This window comes from Oncorhynchus kisutch, linkage group LG17 (assembly GCF_002021735.2).
Source record: "Oncorhynchus kisutch isolate 150728-3 linkage group LG17, Okis_V2, whole genome shotgun sequence".
Taxonomy (NCBI): domain Eukaryota; kingdom Metazoa; phylum Chordata; class Actinopteri; order Salmoniformes; family Salmonidae; genus Oncorhynchus; species Oncorhynchus kisutch.
Genome location: NC_034190.2, coordinates 55189845 through 55212227, shown reverse-complemented (window position 1 = coordinate 55212227; position 22383 = coordinate 55189845). Strand labels below are relative to the sequence as shown.

At 40.6% G+C, this 22383-nt stretch overlaps 2 protein-coding genes across 2 annotated transcripts; one reads left to right on the top strand and one right to left on the bottom strand.

The window, feature by feature from the left end:
* Positions 1-5228: 5228 nt before the first annotated feature.
* Positions 5229-8844, bottom strand: LOC109907935 (chymotrypsin-like elastase family member 2A). The gene is made up of 8 exons (XM_020506241.2): positions 8626-8844; positions 8214-8302; positions 7788-7885; positions 7201-7320; positions 6369-6505; positions 6016-6161; positions 5630-5782; positions 5229-5318 (listed from the first exon to the last, which is right to left on the bottom strand). The coding sequence occupies exons 1-8, from the start codon at positions 8777-8779 to the stop codon at positions 5301-5303; spliced, it is 915 nt and encodes a 304-aa protein (XP_020361830.2). The 5' UTR covers positions 8780-8844; the 3' UTR covers positions 5229-5300.
* A 5660-nt stretch (positions 8845-14504) lies between these two features.
* Positions 14505-17999, top strand: ela2 (elastase 2). Its single transcript, XM_020506242.2, has 8 exons — positions 14505-14636; positions 14974-15062; positions 15337-15434; positions 15614-15739; positions 16084-16220; positions 16555-16700; positions 17415-17567; positions 17919-17999. Exons 1-8 carry the CDS (start codon positions 14600-14602, stop codon positions 17934-17936), a joined length of 804 nt encoding a protein of 267 aa, XP_020361831.1. The 5' UTR covers positions 14505-14599; the 3' UTR covers positions 17937-17999.
* The last annotated feature ends 4384 nt before the right edge of the window (positions 18000-22383 follow it).

The following is a 22383-nucleotide window of genomic DNA, read 5'->3' as shown; positions in this document are numbered from 1 at the left end:
TAGGTAATTGACCTGGCACCACACGGCCAGGTCTCTGACCTCCTCCCTATAGGCTGTCTCATCATTGTCGGTGATCAGGCCTACCACTGTTGTGTCATCGGTAAACTTAATGATGGTTTTGGAGTCGTGCCTGGCCGTGCAGTCATGAGTGAACAGGGAGTACAGGAGGGGACTGAGCACGCACCCCTGAGGGACTCCTGTGTTGAGGATCAACATGGCGGATGTGTTGTTACCTACCCTTAACACCTGGGGGGCAGCTCGTCAGGAAGTCCAGGATCCAGTTGCAGATGGAGGTGCTTAGTCCCGGAGTCCATAGCATATCGATGAGCTTTGAGGGCACTATGGTGTTGAACGCTGAGCTGTAGTCAATGAATAGCATTCTCACATAAATCAAATCAAATCAAATGTATTTATATAGCCCTTCGTACATCAGCTGATATCTCAAAGTGCTGTACAGAAACCCAGCCTAAAACCCCAAACAGCAAGCAATGCAGGTGTAGAAGCACGGTGGCTAGGAAAAACTCCCTAGAAAGGCCAAACCCTAGGAAGAAACCTAGAGAGGAACCAGGCCATGTGGGGTGGCCAGTCCTCTTCTGGCTGTGCCGGGTGGAGATTATAACAGAACATGGCCAAGATTTTCAAATGTTCTTAAATGACCAGCATGGTCATATAATAATAAGGCAGAACAGTTGAAACTGGAGCAGCAGCACGGTCAGATGGACTGGGGACAGCAAGGAGTCATCATGTCAGGTAGTCCTGGGGCATGGTCCTAGGGCTCAGGTCCTCCGAGAGAGAGAAAAAAAGAGAGAATTAGAGAGAGCATATGTGGGGTGGCCAGTCCTCTTCTGGCTGTGCCGGGTGGAGATTATAACAGAACATGGCCAAGATGTTCAAATGTTCATAAATGATCAGCATGTTCGAATAATAAGAAGGCAGAACAGTTGAAACTGGAGCAGCAGCACGGCCAGGTGGACTGAGGACAGCAAGGAGTCATCATGTCAGGTAATCCTGGGGCATGGTCCTAGGGCTCAGGTCCTCCGAGAGAGAGAAGGAGAGAATTAGAGAACGCACACTTAGATTCACACAGGACACCGAATAGGACAGGAGAAGTACTCCAGATATAACAAACTGACCCTAGCCCCCCGACACATAAACTACTGCAGCATAAATACTGGAGGCTGAGACAGGAGGGGTCAGGAGACACTGTGGACCCATCCGAGGACACCCCCGGACAGGGCCAAACAGGAGGCCAGGAGGCAACACATAGGTGTTCCTTTTGTCCAAGTGGGAAAGGGCAGTGTGGAGTGCAATAGAGATTGCATCATCTGTGGATCTGTTGGGACAGTATGCACATTGGAGTGGGTCTAGGGGTTCTGGGATAATGGTGTTGATGTGAGCCATGACCAGCCTTTCGAAGCACTTCATGGCTACAGATGTGAGTGCTACAGGCCGGTTGTCATTTAGGCAGGTTACCTTAGTGTTCTTGAGCACAGGCACTATGATGGTCTGCTTGAAATATGTTAGTATTACAGACTCGGAGAGGTTGAAAATGTCAGTGAAGACACTTGCCAGTTGGTCAGCGCATGCTCACAGTACACGTCCTGGTAATCCGTCTGACCCTGTGGCCTTGTGAATGTTGACCTGTTTAAAGGTCTTACTCACATCGGCTGCGGAGATCGTGATCAAACAGTCATCCAGAACAGCTGGTTTTCTCATGCATGCTTCAAAGTGATATGCCTCGAAGTGAGCATAGAAGGAGTTTAGCTCGTCTGGTAGGCTTGTGTCACTGGGCAGCTCTCGGCTGTGCTTCCCTTTGTAGTCTGGAATGGTTTGCAAGCCCTTCCACATCCGTTCAAGTTCAAATCAAGTTTTGTGAAATGTGTTGGGTTATGGTTTGGTAAAAGTGAACTCTGATTTTACGAGGGAGAAAATGTTTTGTTAATTACTGATGTCCCCTTTAAGTAGCGAGCGCCCTTGGTCATGCGTAGTGTTGCACCACGTTATTCTTGTATTGCTAACTAGCTACTTCAGTAAATGTATAACTCAAGTTCACATCCTTGTATTTGGAGTCTTCCTTATGATATCCATGAAGTAATAAGAGATTAAACACTACAGGAATAGAGATTAAACACCTACCAAGCAAGGGGAAGTGTTTTTTGTTTTTAATTCCTCAACTGGATGAGGAAAGGATGCCAGCTTTCTGAATTAAATCTAGCCTTGGTTTCACCTGCTAGCGCCAGCTGTTGTGTCTGGTGTCCTTTCCCGCCACAACTCGTGTCACCACCAGAGGAAAGGTGGCAGAGGAAAGGTGGCAAGGCCTTACCCGTAGGCTGTGAAACAGTAAATACAAAGAGAGTGGAGGTAATGTTCTTATAAACAGAAGGTATTTTGAATTGCATGGGGTGGTCTGAGAAGGCAGCCAAATAAAAAAATCACAAGATACAGGTACTTTCACATTGTAAGAAAGTAAAGCCTGTCATTAATGGCTATAATACAGCAGTGGATTCACTGGCATTTCAGTCCACCTCAAGGACAGGGTGTAGCATAACCAAATTGTCTAAAGTTCGAGAATTACAACTACTATTGTGGATTTAAGGATACATGATGTATTATCCAGTAAAATGTATTTGCTAAATGCCACACATGAAATTGGGAATTGGTCTTACTATTACTTCTGACATATTCTGACATTTTAGTTCACTTTAAGGCATGCATCTGTATTGGGTAGGATTTGTTCAAAACTACTGTAACATTTGGTAAATTTGTCGGAAGTTTACATACACTTAGGTTGGAGTCATTAAAACTCATTTTTCAACCACTCCACACATTTCTTGTTAACAAACAATAGTTTTGGCAAGTCGGTTAGGACATCTACTTTGTGCATGACACAAGTAATTTTTCCAACAATTGTTTACAGACAGATTATTTCACTTATAATTCACTGTATCACAATTCCAGTGGGTCAGACGTTTACATACACTAAGTTGACTGTGCATTTAATCAGCTTGGAAAATTCCAGAAAATTATGTAATGGCTTTAGAAGTTTCTGATAGGCTAATTGACATAATTTGAGTCAATTGGGGGTGTACCTGTGGATGTATTTCCTACCTTCAAACTCAGTGCCTCTTTGCTTGACATCATGGGAAAATCAAAAGAAATCAGCCAAGACCTCAGAAAAAAAATTGTAGACCTCCACAAGTCTAGTTCATCCTTGGGAGCAATTTCCAAACGCCTGAAGGTACCATGTTCATCTGTACAAACAATAGTATGGAAGTATAAACACCATGGGACCACGCAACCATCATACCGCTCAGGAAGGAGACACGTTCTGTCTCCTAGAGATGAACGTACTTTGGTGCGAAAAGTGCATATCAATCCCAGAACAACAGCAAAGGACCTTGTGAAGATGCTGGAGGAAACAGGTACAAAAGTATCTATATCCACAGTAAAACAAGTCCTAATTCGACATAACCTGATAGGCCACTCAGTAAGGAAGAAGCCACTGCTCCAAAACCGCCATAAAAAAGCCAGAATATGGTTTGCAACTGCACATGGGGACAAAGATTGTACTTTTTGGAGAAATGTCCTCTGGTCTGATTAAACAAAATATAACTGTTTGGCCATAATGACAATCTTTATGTTTGGAGGAAAAAGGGGTAGGCTTGCAAGCTGAAGAACACCATCCAAACCGTGAAGTACGGGGGTGGCAGCATCATGTTGTGGGGGTGCTTTGCTACAGGAGGGACAGGTGCACTTCACAAAATAGATGGCATCATGAGGTAGGAAATTTATGAGGATATATTGAAGCAACATCTCAAGACATCAGTCAGGAAGTTAAAGATTGGTCGCAAATGGGTCTTCCAAATGGATAATGACCCCAAGCATACTTCCAAAGTTGTGGCAAAATGGGTTAAGGACAACAAAGTCAAGGTATTGGGAGTGGCCATCACAAAGCCCTGACCTCAATCCCATAGAAAATCTGTAGGCAGAACTGAAAAAGCATGTGTGTACAAGGAGGCCTACAAACCTGACTTAGTTACACCAGCTCTGTCAGGAGGAATGGGCCAAAATTCACCTAACTTATTGTGGGAGGCTTGTGGAAGGCTACCCGAAATGTTTGACCGAAGTTAAACAATTTAAAGGCAGTGCTACCAAATAGTAATTGAGTGTATGTAAACTTCTGACCCACTGGGAACGTGATGAAAAATAAAAGCTGAAATAAATCATTCTCTCACTATTATTCTGACATTTCACATCCTTAAAATAAAGTGGTGATCCAGCTGACCTAAAACAGGGAATTTTTACCTAGATTAAATGTCAGGAATTGTGAAAAACTGAGGTAAAATGTATTTGGCTAATGTGTCTGTAAACTGCTGACTTCAACTGTATTATTGCTTCAGTTGAATGTAGTTGACCCATATTCCAATTGTTTTGTATTGCATGTAAAACAGAAATGTAAAACAATCGTTAGCACTAGCAACTAGGTCTGCAAGAATGACAAACTTCATCATGCCTGTATCTTCCCCCCTTATATTCACATCAAGGCTGTATTTATACTGTAATGTGTGTTCGGTGCATCACCCAGAGTTAACAAGTTGGAAAACTCAACCAGACAATTTGGGAAACCACATTCAACCTTAATTTAACTAGGCAAGTCAGTTAAGAACTAATTCTTATTTACAATGACGGCCTACCGGGGAATAGTCTACGGGTATGGCCTTGCCACCTTTCCTATGGTGGTGACATGACTTGTGGTGGGAAAGGACATCAGGCACAACAGATGGCCACATATGTAAGGGGCAAGGGACACAACATATTTTCAGTGAAAGAACTTTCCTATTGCTACTCAAAGCAGAATCTTTCACAATTTGATAACTTTTCTTCTTGAATACACAGTCTTATACTAACTTGTTGCTCAGTTATTCATATAGGCAGATATGGCTCCTCCCCCTGTTATGGTCTCTTGTTATAGGCTACAGGGCGATAACAGTCATTCCTTTCAAAGAAAATAGTTGAGCTTCTAATGTATCAAGATGTTTCTTAGCCATTATTGCTCATTGGTAAAAATCTGCATCAGCTGATCAAAAATGTGTTTATGTTTGAGTGTGTGATTCAGGTTACTTCTTTAAAAGTTGTGGCTCAGTATCAAGTGTGGTAGTACTTATTATTTTGTAACTTCCCAGTGTATGACATTTGAGCATTGTTCACTAAATGAAGCAACAGCACAGTTCTTATTTTCAATGTTTTATTTACGAGCAGACCTTCCACATGGTGGATTCCCAAAAAGTAGCTCTGTTGCCTTAGTTGCTCATCATGGCCTGTGGAAAATATGAGAATGAAAAACATTAGATGTGCCCTCATCATGATTCGTGTGTACTGTACAACATCTGTAGTTATTATACTGTAGATACTGTAAAACAAAGATTAAAGGTATTTGAATTGTTATCATGCAGCTTGACTTGAAATATCAACAAAATTGTCAAACTCTCTTTCTCTCTCCAAACTTTTTACAGCAACATTTTTACCATGGCACCTTGGCACCTTTTACATCTAGTGGTTGTTGACTAAAAGTTTGGTTATGTAATAACAGTTCTAGTCAGTGTCCCAATGTATAGCTGAATGCACTTACAGTGTTGATCCAGTCCATGTAGGAGCTGACTTGGGTGAAGACAGTGGGCTTCTTGCGGAAGTTGCAGCTCAGCCCAGAGCCAAAGCTCACAATACCGTGGACCTCCCAGGCGCCATCAGCATTTTGGCAGTTCAGGGGGCCACCGGAGTCACCCTGTGTCAAAGGACAAAACCAGAAATGAAAAAAGTTCAGTACAGCTCCATCTTCCACTATAGTAGGGGTCTGAAAAATGTGGCCCTATGGCCATTTGTGGCCCTCTCTTCATGTTGGATGGCCCAGTGTCACTTTTAAACACTCATTATTGTGATTTCTGCAATTATGTGCTAGTGCCTTGCATAATCACATAGTTATGGGGCACTGTTGCAAAGGTCCGCTATGGAACTTACGTTGCATCCGGACACAATGCCATCTCCTCCAGCACACACCATGGTGTCCTTCACCTGGAAGCCCCACCAGTCTTTCTGGGAGCAGGTGGCGTGGTCAACGACAGGCAAGAGGGCCTGCTGCAGAATGTCAGGGAGGGCACCTCCGGCTGTTAAGGAGAGGGAAACACGACACAACATGTTACCTCGGGTAAAGATATTCTCTTTAAAGTCTGACTCTTTAAGTAGAGGGAATTAGAGCACTCGTCACCCAGATTTAGGAAATGATGTTTTGCAACCCAATGTCTGTCTTCATCAAACACTTCATTTGAAGTTTAGCATTATGAGAGGATGGTGCAAGAGGTGCAGTCACTCACTGACGGTGCGTCCCCAGCCGGTGACATAGCAGGACTCGTTGTGGGGCAGGATGAAGCCAGCCTCGGGAAGACAGGCAGCCATGATGGAGTCAGTGAAGGTGACGGGAGTCTCCAGTTTGATAAGGGCAATGTCATTACTGCAGAAGACACACAGACACCAGTCAACATGACGTACAGTGCATTCGGAAAGTATTCAGACCCCTTGACTTTTTACACATTTTGTTACGTTACATCCTTATTCTAATATTTTTTTAATAATTTTTCTTCATCAATCTACTCACAATACCCTGTAATGACAAAGCGAAAACAGGTTTTTAGAAATTTGGGCAATACTTATTTATATATGTAATCAGACCCTTTGCTGCCAAAGGTGCTTCAACAAAGTACGGAGTAAAGGGTCTGAATACTTATGTAAATGTGATATTTCAGTTTTTACTTTGTCATTATGGGGTTTTGTGTGTCTATTGATGGGGGACATTTTTTTTTTTTAATCCATTTTAGAATAAGGCTGTAATGTAACAAAATCTGGAGCCAGTCAAGGGGTCTCAATACTTTCCGAATGCACTGTATGTAGACTTCTAATTATCAGTTAGCATAAGTATGCTAACTGAAAAGTTCAATCAGTTATTAAGGTTGTAGTGTACATTTTTGCACTGTATTACAAATCAAAATTGTGAAATGTAATCCCGACCGTCCTACATAAGATAGTTCAAACTTTTGGAATGCTGTCTATTCAGTCACAGACTACCATTTTTGCTGTGTTACTCTTGTTCACCATCCTTGTGTCTAATTAGGCTGTACCACTGTAAAGAAAAGTTAGCATTGGTTCTACCGGATGAAGAGGGGGTTCCATTTCTCGTGGACGACGATCTTGGCAACACCAACAGCCAGAGAACCCTCCTCAGTCTCAGCCAGGTTGTGCTTTCCCAGGTTCACTCTGTAGGTCCTGCTACTGCTCAAGAATAACAGAGGAGAACAGATTCAGAACACAGTATGAGGGAGTGACACTGAATATCCAATTCACAAAATTCAAATAATCTGTCAAACTTTGATTCTCTAGCATGCTCTTGTTATCTGTTGAAAAGACTAAAACTATATATATATTCAATTGAAGCACTACTGCCCCTGAGCAAGGCAGTTAACCCACTGTTCCCCGGGCACCGATGACGTGGATGTCGATTAATGCAGCCCCCCGCACCATACTGAATCAGAGGGGTTGTGTTCAATGCGGAAGACACATTTCAGTTGATTGCATGCAGTTGTACAACTGACTAGGTATCTCCCTTTCCCTTGTTCTTCCTTTTACATTATTATTGTAGGTTGAATTTCTGAACTGTGGCCCATTTGATGTTTTCTGCTCATCATGACTGCCCCCAAGTGCCCCCTCTCTTAAACATGATTATTCTACTGTCCTCTCACCTGATGCAGTGAGCAGCGGTGAGGACCCACTCGCTTGAAATCAGAGTTCCACCACAGGTGTGTCTCCACTCACCATCTCTGTCGTACTGGAGAGAGATCTGAAAGACACAAGAATAATGAGTATTTCTCCATTTTGAAGCCCCCTACACTTGAAGGTTTAACTGTGGTAAAATCTCGATCTCACTAATATAAGAATTCAGAATAAATGATTGCAGAAGATATAACATGGTTGTGATACATGCTTGATAACAACTGTTGATGACTGACAAGCAACGATTAGTATTGATGCATTGCATTGTTTAAATCTACCCAATTCCAAATCAACGCCTAGCCTCTTCCCCCTATGTACTTCATGCAGATCTGCGAAGACTGGATAGCTTTGTCACAGTCACTATGCATCTTCTGCATTGACTTAACGTAAAGTACCTGCCAGGGCCAGCTGTTGGGCCTGACGTCCTCCCCTCCCACCACTCGTGTCACCACAGGAGGGAAGGTGGGCATGCCACACCCGTAGACTGTTGGACACAAACACACTCAAAACTCTCATATATAACCTCAGTCTACTGGTGTTAGCTAGCATACATTACTATAGTATCAATACACTGTTGAGACACATTTTTAGTTTAAATCATTTTGATTATGTTAGAAATGAATCATTTTTTTAATGAATACACTATCCACATTTATGTATTTCATTTGCAATGCCACTTTATAAAAATCTTTCAATAGGTTTAGCAATGTAGCATTCTGTCAATATTCTAACCGAAGATGGGAAGAGAAATAGGCTACTGTATAGTGTTCTGTTCTTATTAGTAAAACAAATAAGTAGAATCCTTACCAGCAGCAACCAGACAAGCAAGGACTACAAACTTCATCATGTTTGTATCTTCAAAATGTGTCTTCACACCAGGGATGCCTTTATACTGTAGGCTACTGTATATGACGTTTGACAGGTAAGACAAGAATCCAACAGATTCTGGGAAATGTTTCATCGGTCAGCCCACTCTGAAAACCAAGCTGGGGGTGAAGCTAAGGACAGCTAGCCCAGCCACACTGATAAAATTGCCCGCCCCCCTTTTTTCCACTCCCCTTGAAGTATAATATTAACACAAAAAGATTTGGATTTGAACATATGTGTAGTGGCAAGCTATTCTCACAGCTTCTCGAAGCAGCATGTTTCATGCATTGTAGATTACCAATGCATGATTACCTAGATCAAATAAAGTTAGTACAGTACCGCAAAAAAGTATTTAGTCAGCCACTAATTGTGCATGTTCTCCCACTTAAAAAGATGAGAGAGGCCTGTAATTTTCATCATAGTTACACTTCAACTATGACAGACAAAATGAGGGGGAAAAATCCAGAAAATCACATTGTAGGATTTTTTATGAATTTATTAGCAAATTATGGTGGAAAATAAGTATTTGGTCACCTACAAACAAGCAAGATTTCTGGCTCTCACAGACCTGTAACTTCTTCTTTAAGAGGCTCCTCTGTCCTCCACTCGTTACCTGTATTAATGGCACCTGTTTGAACTTGTTAGACACCTGTCCACAACCTCAAACAGTCACACTCCAAACTCCACTATGGCCAAGACCAAAGAGCTGTCAAAGGACACCAGAAACAAAATTGTAGACCTGCACCAGGCTGGGAAGACTGAATCTGCAATAGGTAAGCAGCTTGGTTTGAAGAAATCAACTGTGGGAGCAATTATTAGGAAATGGAAGACATACAAGACCACTGATAATCTCCCTCGATCTGGGGCTCCACGCAAGATCTCACCCCGTGGGGTCAAAATGATCACAAGAACGGTGAGCAAAAATCCCAGAACCACACGGGGGGACCTAGTGAATGACCTGCAGAGAGCTGGGACCAAAGTAACAAAGCCTACCATGAGTAACACCCTACGCCGCCAGGGACTCAAATCCTGCAGTGCCAGACGTGTCCCCCTGCTTAAGCCGGTACATGTCCAGGCCCGTCTGAAGTTTGCTAGCGAGCATTCGGATGATCCAGAAGAAGATTGGGAGAATGTCATATGGTCAGATGAAACCAAAATAAAAAAAAATGGTAAAAACACACCTCATCGTGTTTGGAGGACAAAGAATGCTGAGTTGCATCCAAAGAACACCATACCTACTGTGAAGCATGGGGGTGGAAACATCATGCTTTGGAGCTCTTTTTCTGCAAAGGGACCTGGACGACTGATCCGTGTAAAGGAAAGAATGAATGGGGCCATGTATCGTGAGATTTTGAGTGAAAACCTCCTTCCATCAGCAAGGGCATTGAAGATGAAACATGGCTGGGTCTTTCAGCATGACAATGATCCCAAACACACCGCCCGGGCAACGAAGGAGTGGCTTCGTAAGAAGCATTTCAAGGTCCTCAACCCCATTGCCCAGCAACAGCCCCAAAACATCACTGCTCTAGAGGAGATCTGCATGGAGGAATGGGCCAAAATACCAGCAACAGTGTGTGAAAACCTTGTGAAGACTTACAGAAAACATTTTACCTCTGTCATTGCCAACAAAGGGTATATAACAAAGTATTGAGATAAACTTTTGTTATTGACCAAATACTTTTTTTCCACCATAATTTGCAAATAAATTCATAAAAAATCCTACAATGTGATTTTCTGGATTTATTTTTTCTTTTTGTCTGTCATAGTTGAAGTGTACCTATGATGAAAATTACAGGCCTCTCTCATCTTTTTAAGTGGGAGAACATGCACAATTGGTGGCTGACTAAATACTTTTTTTGCCCCACTGTATGTCATTGAATTGTACTGTGTGCTAATGTGAGGATGTTGTTTACTTTATTCCCAGACTACACCTTTAAAGAGTTGATACTTGATTGAAAAGCTACGTTACGGTCCAAAACTTCTAAAAGCCGTTTCCAATGACCAATAGCCTTTCACTTGACATTTTAGTTTCAGATGCAGATTCCGAGGTACTGCTTCTGACTTAGTTCATATGTTTTATCTCTCTTTGTCCACACTTTTAATGGTCAAGACACAAATATATAGTTCATGATAGTAATTAATAATGTTGGTTAATATTGGTTTCAACAAATCTGTTTCAGTAGACAACTGTTCCTTAGGAGTCAACTTAGGCAACCAGAGTTATTCCATGACACCTGTGGATTTCACAGAACCTGGGTAACACAGTTGACAAGAAGGTTATCTGCAAGGTTGATAAAAAAAAATTTAAAAAAATTCCTAACTGCTTCCAGGCAGGTTGTTATGCAACATGTCCAAAGGGTTTTTCTATATCACTCTCCAGCTATACACTGAGTGAGTCCAGGTTAAAGCTATGATCCCTTATTGATATCACTTTAAAAGACACAAAGGCCAAATCGTTCTCTGTGGAGTAATAGAATGTGTGTTGAACCTATGTTTAGCAAAGCCCTTTAGCTTTAAAACTACATTCATGGGCATGGAAGAATTGGAAGGTTGTTGGATACTTGACTAAAACAGTGTTGTTTGTCTTACAGTAAAGAATAGTAGAAAAGGTTCAAACAAGAATGCCATGTGAAATGGTTCAACACATTCTAATGGAAAATATTTGAAGACTAGATTTTGCCCATCACTACTTAATTCACCAAAACATGTTCACATACAGTATCTAATAATAATAAAATGGCTGTACATTATATGTAAAATATTAGGAACACCTGCTCTTTCCATGACATAGACTGACCAGGGGAATCCAGGTGAAAGCTATGATCCCTTATTGATGTCACTTGTTAAATCCATTTCAATCCGTCTCGATGAAGGGGAGGAGACAGGTTAAAGAAGGGTTTTTACGCCTTGAGACAATTGAGACATGGGTTGTGCGTGTGTGCCATTCAGAGGGTGAATGGGTCAGACAAAAGATTTAAGTGCCTTTGATCAGGGTATGGCACAGTAGTATATTTTCCACACTCAACAGTTTCCTGTGTGTATCAAGAGCAGTCCATCACCCAAAGGACATCCAGACAACTTAACTGTGGAAAGGTTCTTCTCATTAATCAGAGACATGCTTATGGTATGAGTGTAGGCCTATGCTATTGGTATGCTGGTTCATTTAAAAATGCTTCAAGGCATAAAGGAAAGAGCGGCAGCATTCTTATCTTAGAATTGTATTTATGAGCAAACGTCCATATAGAAACATTGGTCTCCCAATAGGTAGCTGTGTTGCATTAGTTGTTCGCCAAGATCTGTGGGAAATGGATGACTCTTCCCTTCAACGTGATAGATGTGATTTTCATCTCTAAATCATGGTGAACTTGAGGTAGCGTTCGGCCATAGTTCTCGTAACAGACTCCATCACCTCCCTGATTACCTTCCCTATATATGTCACTCCCTTTGGTTCCTTCCCCAGGCGTTATCATTTCTGTTCCAGTGTTCTGTGCGTTTGTGGTTTGTTGCGTTTATTTATTAAATCACTCCCTGAACTTGCTTCCCGACTCTCAGTACATTGTTACAGAAAAACGCCTCACCTAAGGGAAACATCAGGTCGTGGTTTTTTTGTGTCAGGTAGAATGACCTGACACTTCGGGTCCTGGAGCCGCTACAGGCTTTCATGCCTCAGCCAGATCGCCAGGCTTTCCCTTTCTCCGCCGGCTCATTGGGCTTTCATGCCTTCGCTGGATTGGCAGGCTCCCCTGCCTCAGCCGGTCTGTCAGGTTCCCGGGTCTCAGCCAATGACATGCTCCCACGCATCAGCAGGGGTGACTGGTCTGCTCCTGATCCCCGGGATCATCCCTTGGGTTGGCATCCTGCAGCTGGAGCCGAATTCTATGTCGCCATGCTCCTGCGTCTCAGCCGGATTGACAGGTTTTCCGCGCCTCAGCAGAGGTGACCAGTCCGCTCCTGATCCCCGGGATCGTCTTTTTAGTCGGCATCCTGCAGCTGGAGCCGCACGTCAGGGAGGGGGTACTGTCACGTGCTCCCTCTCCGGCCTCTAGATCATCAGGCTGCTCATTATGGCGCACACCTGTCACCATCATTACGCGCACCTGCGCGTCATCAGACTCACCTGGACTCCATCACCTCCCTGATTACCTTCCCTATATATGTCACTCCCTTTGGTTCCTTCCCCAAGCGTTATCATTTCTGTTCCAGTGTTCTGTGCGTTCGTGTTTTGTTTTATGTTACGCTTATTTATTAAAACACTCACTCCCTGAACTTGCTTCCCGACTCTCAGCGCACATCGTTACACACTGATAGTGTTGATCCAGTCAATGTAGGCACTGACTTGGGTTAAGACTGAGGGCCTTTTGCGGTTGTAGGTGCAGTGACCACCTAAATCGAAAAAGCTCAGCACAGTGTGGATCTCCCAGTTCCATCAGCAGTCTGATGGTTCAGGGGGACACCATGGTCACCCTGGGTCATAACAAAACCAGATCAACAAACAAGTTCAACACCACTTTATCTCATGGTTCTAGCAATGCCAAGCTCATGGGTTTGATTCCTGCTGGGGCCACCAATACGGGCCGATATGTATGCACTCACTGTTGCTTTGGATAAAAGTGTCTGCTAAATGGCATATTATTACATTAAATCTCTAGACCAGTATCACTTTTTTTGGCATTGCCTTAGTTTTTTCAGAACAAAGGCATATGATAATGAGTTTATAATGCTAGACATTCTGATAAATAGTTGAATGGGGCCCACTGTAATGAAATGTACATGTTATTAATAATTAAAACAATGTTGGTTAATAGCCAATATACGCTGATGAAGACAGCTTGGCTGTCGAAATGTTGGTAATTACATTTTTGCATCTGAGTTCCTAGAGTGTGCGGCTCTCTGTTATTTTCAAGTTTTCTACTCCGCTAGCCAGCACCTCGCCTAAATAGGTGTGTTTCTTTTTCTTCTAGTTAATCGCCAATGCAATTTGTGCCATTTTCCATGATCGTATACAGTAAGAGGACCTCAGAGGTACTAACATGTCAGTAATGGAGGTCGTTTGAAATACTGAAATGCCCGTAACTTTGAAATTCATTGGAAAATCGCAAACCATTATAGAAAATATTGATTGCATATGTACATGTGTTTTCTAATCATTGAAGAACATTCTCTAAATATCTGTTTCCCCAAATTGCACTTTTAAAGTACAAGTATGTTTCATACATTTTAGTATGCCATTGCATGACTAACTAACCTGACTTAATGAATAAGGTCTATAGTCTATATTAGTTAATTTTTTTTTGCATTGTTCATTATTAAAGGGTCATATTAGTACTATGTTTTATTTCATGGTCGATGACTAAACTACACACTACTTTCTTTTGCCTAAAGAAAATAGAATATGGGTGAAGTACGCAAGAATTTCCTTTCTTTTTCATCAGACCTGCCTAAATCTCACTTCAAACACTTTTTGTCTGCGTAATTCTCACTTTTTGTGTTTAATAGGCTAAATCACAATTTCTGTTAACGTCTGACTCCAGAGTGATCTGTTCTTGCTGTTAATGTCTGACCCCAGAGTGATCTGTAGTCTATGACATTTCAGATTTAGATATATGTTTTCATTAAGTAGTTTGGAAGTAGAGAACTTTTTTTCCTCTATGTAGCTGTATATTTCTTAAGGGTAGATTTAGTGTATAGCTTAACTTCTTCCAGTATGAAGTAATTGGTAGCTTGGTAAACTATATTTCGGAGTAGCTTTTCCAACACTGTGAATTTCACAGAACCTGGGCAACACAGTTTTTTCCAGGTTTTACTGTCTGGTTTTAGACACCTTGTTGTGCAACATGTCCCTGACAGTTTTTTTCTACTACTCTCCAGCTATATAAGGGAGCAGGTTCAGCTGACATTCACTTAAACTGTCATCATGAAGTTTGTGATCTTGGCTTTGTTTGTTGCTGGTGGTAAGCTATCCTGACCAGATTTGAGATTTTGCTGCACATTTGACAATATGTTGGTCTGCCTTATCTTACTTTCAGGGAACACGTAATTCCACTTCGTATGCCATCTTAAATTACCACCTATTTGTTTTCATTTAGAAATTCTCTCAGATTTAAGTTGAAATATATTGGGTATATCAGGTATCATGTACATGAAATGCAGAAGTTACGAGTTCACATTTTGGTAGAAATGTGCTATTTCAAAATTAACCTTACACATACAATATGATGTTCTGGGAAGAGTAAGTCAGTGATGCAAAAGTGTAATTGTATAGTGTGTGTGTTTCTCGTTTTTTCCCAGCCTACGGATGTGGGCTGCCCACCTTCCCCCCTATCATCACCAGGGTGGTCGGAGGAGAGGATGTCCGTGAGAACAGCTGGCCCTGGCAGGTAGGTTCCACTTTACATGTTTACATGTATTATCACCCCTTCTCTATTCACAAGCCCTTCTCTATTCACAAGCCCTTCTCTATTCACAAGCCCTTCTCTAATAACACGCCCTCTATTCACAAGCCCTTCTCTAATAACAAGCCCTCTATTAACAAGCCCTGGGTGTCCTAAAGTTGTAGTAAAGTAGTATTTTTCTTCAAATTGACTTTACCAAATCTTATTTGAATTGTGTTGAATTTAAATACATTGATGCTTGTTTCTTTGTTCTCTCCAGGTGTCTCTTCAGTACCAATCTGGTAGCAGCTTCCACCACACCTGTGGCGCTACTCTGATCTCCAGCCAGTGGGTCATGACCGCTGCTCACTGCATCAAGTATAACAAATGGGTCCAAGATTGTCACCCCATGAACTTTTTGTTTTATTAAATTTCCTCCATGATCTAAAAGGCACCAGCCGCCACTGCTTCACTTACTGTATTATCTATGGACTTTTAACATTTTGTTAGTGTTATGACCTGACCCTTTGTGTGTGGGTTCTCTTGTGGGCTTACAGCAGCCGCAACACCTACAGGGTATACCTGGGCAAGCACAACCTGAAGAGCAACAACGAGGAGGGTTCCATGGCTCTTACTCCCGCCAAGATCATCGTCCATGAGAACTGGGATTCCTACAGAATCCGGTGGGGTTTTCACTTTTTTCAACCCCAAATGATATCTATCCTTGTGGGCCCCATGTCTGTTTACATTCAAATACTTATATGTTTGAACTATTTTCCGTTAGATAATTTATGGATGAATGATCAATTCTCATAGCTATGCGTTGGCCAAAGTTTTTTGTACAGACAAAAATCTAACTGGAAATTGGAGATAGTGAAGTAGTGCTGCCTTTTCATCAGTGAATGAGATTAGTAATATTTCCTAAACTTTGTGACATCTGCTGATGTAAAAAGGGCTTTTTTAATGCATTTGATTGATTCATGACTGTACTAATCTGTAATACAGTCGCTCATCATGTCTTCTGCAGTAACGACATTGCCCTGATCAAGCTTCAGAGCCCTGTCACCTTCTCTGACTCTGTCATGGCGGCCTGTCTGCCCGACTCCGGCATCGTCCTGCCCCACAATGCTCCCTGCTACGTCACTGGCTGGGGACGCCTCTGGAGTAGGTCATATTGACCATGAATCAGTTTCCCTTGCACTTTTCTCTCATATCAATGTGTATTATTTCATCTTTTCATCCTCATTTGCTGGTGATATGAATGTCCAAAAACTCAGACGTACTACCAATAACTTTATATAAACAAATGTAATGATGACAAACCAATTGCTAATTATTATGGTAGTTATTGTGAGTATAGTTAAAATATAGTTATTTTGAATATATAGTGTTTGTTAATGAGCGTTGAGCATTCAACATATCCTTCAAGATACTATTGACATTTCATGAGAATCAATAGAGGCACTAATTGGACTGTTGAATTTGTTAATCTCTTCAGCCGGAGGCCCCATCGCTGACGTACTGCAGCAGGCCCTCCTGCCCGTGGTCAGCCATGCCAACTGCACCAAGCCCGACTGGTGGGGCAGCCTTGTTACCAGCAGCATGGTCTGTGCTGGTGGTGATGGAGACCTTGCTAGCTGCAACGTGAGTCATGCTACTACAGCTTGTTGATGTTTTGTCATTTCACGATCATGGAGTGATGAACAGACCTAGATCTAAGAAATGCCACTTGAGGAAAAAGAATGATACTTTATTTTGTGAAAGGAATTGTTTCGGAATAGCTGATGTACAGTACCAGTCAAAAGTTTGGACACACCTACTCATTCAAGGGTTTTTCTTTATTTGTACTGTTTTCATCATTGTAGAATAATAGTGAAGACATCAAAACTATGAAATAACACACATGGAATCATGTAGTAACTAAAAAAGTGTTCAACAAATTCTTCAACAAATTCAAAGCAGACACCTTTTGCCTTGATTATAGCTTTGTGCACTCTTGGCATTCTTTAAACCAGCTTCATGAGGTAGTCACCTGGAATGCATTTCAATTAACAGGTGTACCTTCTTAAAAGTTCATTTGTGGGATTTATTTCGTTCTTAATGCGTTTGAACCAATCAGTTGTGTTGTGACAAGGTAGAAGTATACAGAAAATAGCCCTATTTGGTAAAAAAACAAGTCCATATTATGGCAAGAACAGCTCAAATAAGCAAAGAGAAATGACAGTCTATCATTACTAAGAAATTAAGATATTCCACAAATTAAAGTTTAACAAGGTTATAGTCAACTTTATATTTGACACAGTCATACACGGTGGTCCTGAGCTTACCACTGCTATGTGTTCCTCTGTTTCCCTGCAGGGAGACTCCGGTGGCCCCCTGAACTGCCAGAACTCTGATGGCTCCTGGGACGTTCACGGTGTGGTGAGCTTCGGCTCCAGCATGGGCTGCAACTACCCCAAGAAGCCTTCCGTCTTCACCCGCGTCAGTGCCTACATTTCCTGGATCAACAACGTGAGTGCACACCCAACACTTCAACACTATATCCCTTCCCACCATACTTCCACACGTATTCCCTTCCCGCCACACAAGGGCTAAAATATCAATACTACATACTGCTTAGATTGAAGCAATGTATTGTGCATTTGAAGTGGTATCCAAACCAAGCTAGATATACATTTATAATGAAGTAATGTATTGGGTATGCATTTTAAGTGGTATGCTGGTGTGAATATTGGAACAGCCTATCCATGGAAAAAAAAAACATTTGTAATGTTTAATGATCACCTTGGAGTATCTGCATGTGTACTCCCTATTGGCATATGAAGTCATTTTTTGTCTCTTTTTTATTTTTCTATTTTTCAGGTGATGACCAGCAACTAAATGATGGATCTGGTTGTATCGTGGTGGGCAGCTGTCATTAAATAAATACATGCATTGCAAATATCTGATTCTTTGGTTTCCTTTTTTCAAAACCCAATGGTTTTCCAAATTAATCTAAGTTTATGTGAAACGTTAGTAGAATAGTTTCTGGTACCATAAAGGGATGTCCATACATGTATGGACTTTCAGATTTTTTAAACACAAATATTTTCAAAAACATTGAAAAGTCTGCATAATGTTTTCCATCAAATTGTATCCATTGTTGGAAAAAAAACTTTAGCATCTGTATCCGGGTAAATTACTGTATTACTGTATCTTAGTTACTGTATCAAGATCTTGCAGGGAATTTACTCACTTGCATTAGTGGCTCCATATACAGTGCCTTCAGAAAATATTCATATACCTTGACTTATTACACATTTTGTTGTGTTTCAGCCTGAATTCAAAATTGATGCAATTAAAATGTTATCGCACCCATCTACACGCAATATCCCATAATGACAAAGTGAAAACATGTTTTCAGAGATTTTTGCAAGTTTATTGAAAATGAAATACAGAAATATCTCATTTACATAAGTATTCACATCCCTGAGTCAATACTTTGTAGAAGCACATTTGGCAGCGATTACAGCTGTGAGTCTTTCTGGGTAAGCCTCAAAGAGCTTTTCACACCTGGATTGTGCAACATTTGCACATTATTCGTTTCAATATTCTTCAAGCTCTGTCACATTGGTTGTTGATCATTGCTAGACATTATCAGGTCTTGCCATAGATTTGCAAGTAGTATTGAGTCAAAACTGTAACTCGGCCAGTCAGGAGCATTCACCGTCTTCTTGGTACGCAACTCCAATGTAGATTTGGCCTTGTGTTTTAGGTTATTGTCCTGCTGAAGTGTGAATTAATCTCCCAGTGTCTGGTGGAAAGCAGACTGAACCAGGGTTTCCTCCGGGATTGTGCCTGTGCTTAGCTCCATTCCGTTTATTTTTTTATCCTAAAAAACTCTCCAGTCCTTAACAATTACAAGCATAACATGATGCAGCCACCACACTCAGCAGTGTGAAAAGTAACCAATTGTCATACTTGAGTACAAGTAAAAATACGATAATAGAAAATGACTCAAGTAAAAGTGAAAAGTCACCCAGTAAAATACTACTTGAGTAAAAGTCTAAAATTATTTGGTTTTAAACATACTTAAGTATCAAAAGTAAATGTAATTGCTAAAATATACTTAAGTATTAAAAGTAAAAGTATAAATGATTTAAAATTCCTTTTATTCAAGTATTTTTATACCACTGACCATACTGCTTGAAAATAATGGAGAGTGGTATCCAGTAGTGTGTTGTAATGGATTTGCCTCAAACGTAACACTTTGTATTCAGGACAAAAAGTTAATTGCTTTGCCACATTGTTTGCAGTATTACTTTAGTGCCTTGTTGCAAACAGGATGCTTGTTTTGGACTATTTGTATTCTGTACAGGCTTCCTTCTTTTCACTCTGTCAATTAGGTTAGTATTGTGGAATAACTACAATGTTGTTAATCCATCCTCAGTTTTCTCCTATCACAGCTATTAAACCCACCATTGGCCTCATACTGATATCCCAGGAACTGAGTCTACGAAGGAAGCCTGCAACTTTGTAGTGACTGGGTGCATTGATACACCATCCAATTAATAACTTCAACAGGCTCAAAGGGACATTTTTACCCATCTACCAATTGGTGCCCTTCTTTGTGAGGCATTGGAAAACCACCCTTGTCTTTGTGGTTGAATCTGTGTTTGAAATTCACTGCTCGAGTGAAGGATCTTACGATTATCTGTACGTATGAGGAAGTCATTCAAAATCATGTTAAACACTATTATTGCACACAGAGTGAGTCCATGCATCTTATTATGTGACTTGTTAAGCACATTGCTACTCCTGAACATATTTAGGCTTGCCATAACAAAGGGTTTGAATACTTATTGACTCAAGACATTTCAGATTTGAATTGTTTATTCATTTGTATACATTTTGAAAAACATAATTCCACTTTGACATTATGGGGTATTGTGTGTAGGCCAGTGACCAAACAATCTAAATTCAACCCATTTTAAACAACCAACCAAATGTGGAAAAGTCAAGAGGTGGGAATACTTTTTAAAGGCACTGTACATGACTGCAATTTTTCTTTGCTATATATTTTGCCCAGCTCTTTTTGAATTGATTTGAATGTACCAAATAATTTCACATTTTTGTTGTTGTTGCTTCTGAGAGATTTTGGATTACCTAGGCAGTCATGAGATAAGTGCTTATGCACAGACAGGTGATGATAAAATAACACAACAGTGTAACTCTATAACATATTATTTGAAGAAAACAATTGGGCAATTATGTATACTTTTGTTACACTATTACAGGGATCATCAATTAAATTCAGCCGCGGGCAGATTTTTTTATTGGGCGGATGGTAAGTGGGCCAGAACATAATTACAAATCATTTGTAGACAGCAAATTCACCACAATAAGCCACAAACAGATATAATATTTGACTTTAACATAATCATTTCAAATCTGGCAATATATTTTTAGAAGATCACATATATCTCTCTATTTCGTGTGGGATTACTTTGGAACAGATTTCGAAATCAAAATCACTTGGAGCTGATTTGCTGGTGTTCTTACAGTCTTTTTTTCTCAAATTAAATAAAATAAATTAAAATTATATTAGTCATGCCCGAATAGAACAGGTGTAGTAGACCTTACAGTGAAATGCTTACTTACGAGCCCCTAACCAACAATGCAGTTAAAAAATATACGGATAAGACAAATAAATAAAAGTAACAAGTAATTAAAGAGCAGCAGTAAAATAACAATAGCGAGACTATAAACTTTATTCCAACCTCTCTTTTAAAAAGCATGTGAAAAAGGTCATTCAGATAACCAAGTTCAACCTAGCTAATTTATGATTTATACAAAAATTTTGACTACAGAGGTAGCAAAACTGTACTTCAAATCTATGATACTCCCCCACTAAACATACTGCTTGACTAGTTGGGCCCAAGCTTGCTGTACAACATTAAAACCTATTCAGGCTGTCTACAAACAGGCTCTCAAAGTGCTTGATAGGAAGCCCAATAGCCATCATCACTGTTACATCCTCAGAAAGCATGAGCTCCTGAGTTGGGAAAATCTTGTGCAATACACCGACGCATGTCTTGTATTCAAGATCCTAAATGGCCTGGCTCCCCCTCCACTCAGTACTTTTGTTAAACAGAAAACCCAAACATATGGCAGCAGATCCACAAGGTCTGCCATGAGAGGTGACTGTACAGTTCCCTTAAGGAAAAGCACCTTTAGTAAATCCGCTTTCTCTGTGAGAGCTTCCCATGTCTGGAATACACTGCCATCAGAGACACATACCTGCATCACTTATCACACTTTCACAAAATGTATGAATATATGGCTAAAGGTCAATCAGATGTGTGATCATAATCCCTAGCTGTGTGTTGCCGCTTTCTATGTTGTCTGTTGTCTGTAGCTTGTGAGGTGTAGAAACACTTTGTTGCTTTTATGAATTTTGTCTTGCTGCTTTTTGTTCTATGTTGCTCTGTCTGTATGCTATGTCTTGCTTGTCCTATGTTGCTCTGCGTGTGCTCACTGCTCAATAATTGTCTACATTGTAATTGTTTTTAATAACCTGCCCAGGGACTGCAGTTGAAAATTAGCCGGCTGGCTAAAACCGGCACTTTTACTGAAACGTTGATAAATGTGCACTGTCCCTGTAAAAATAAAATAAACTCAAAGTCAAATATGTACAGGGGAGTACAGGTACGGAGTCAATGTGCGGGGGCACCGGTTAGTTGAGGTAATATGTACATGTAGGCAGCGTTATTAAAGTGACTATGCATAGATGATAACAACAGAGAGTATGTACTTTTAAATATGTATTATAAATCATACTGAGCTAATATGTATATTCTTGATTCATGTTACAGTATTTGTATAAAATATGTATTACTTTATTTATCAAATATTGATTTTGTCAACCATTTTACTCCAGAAATTTCTCCAGAAATTATCGACGTATGAACCACATGATTTCCAGCAAATCCTTTTTTTCCATGGACTAAAGATTCCCGGAAGTCACCCGTCAGATGCAACAAACGGTTAAATACACCAAGGGTGGAGTCTAGTATAGTTTCCATGGCGCTGATATACAATCCGAAGTCAAGCTGATTTCCATATACAAACCTGTAGGCTACAATGTTTTTTTCTCTCTGCTGTTGAATGAATTGGATACATTTCGGATTGTCTGCCTCGTTTTAAGGAAAGTAAAAATGTTGTCCAAAAATCATATATTTTCTGAAGTTGGATAGAACTGTTTTGGGTGGACTCCATTTAAACCTTTACACTTTATTGTAAAAACGCCTCAAAAACGTGTTTGTCTCTTTAATGTATGAGAGAATAA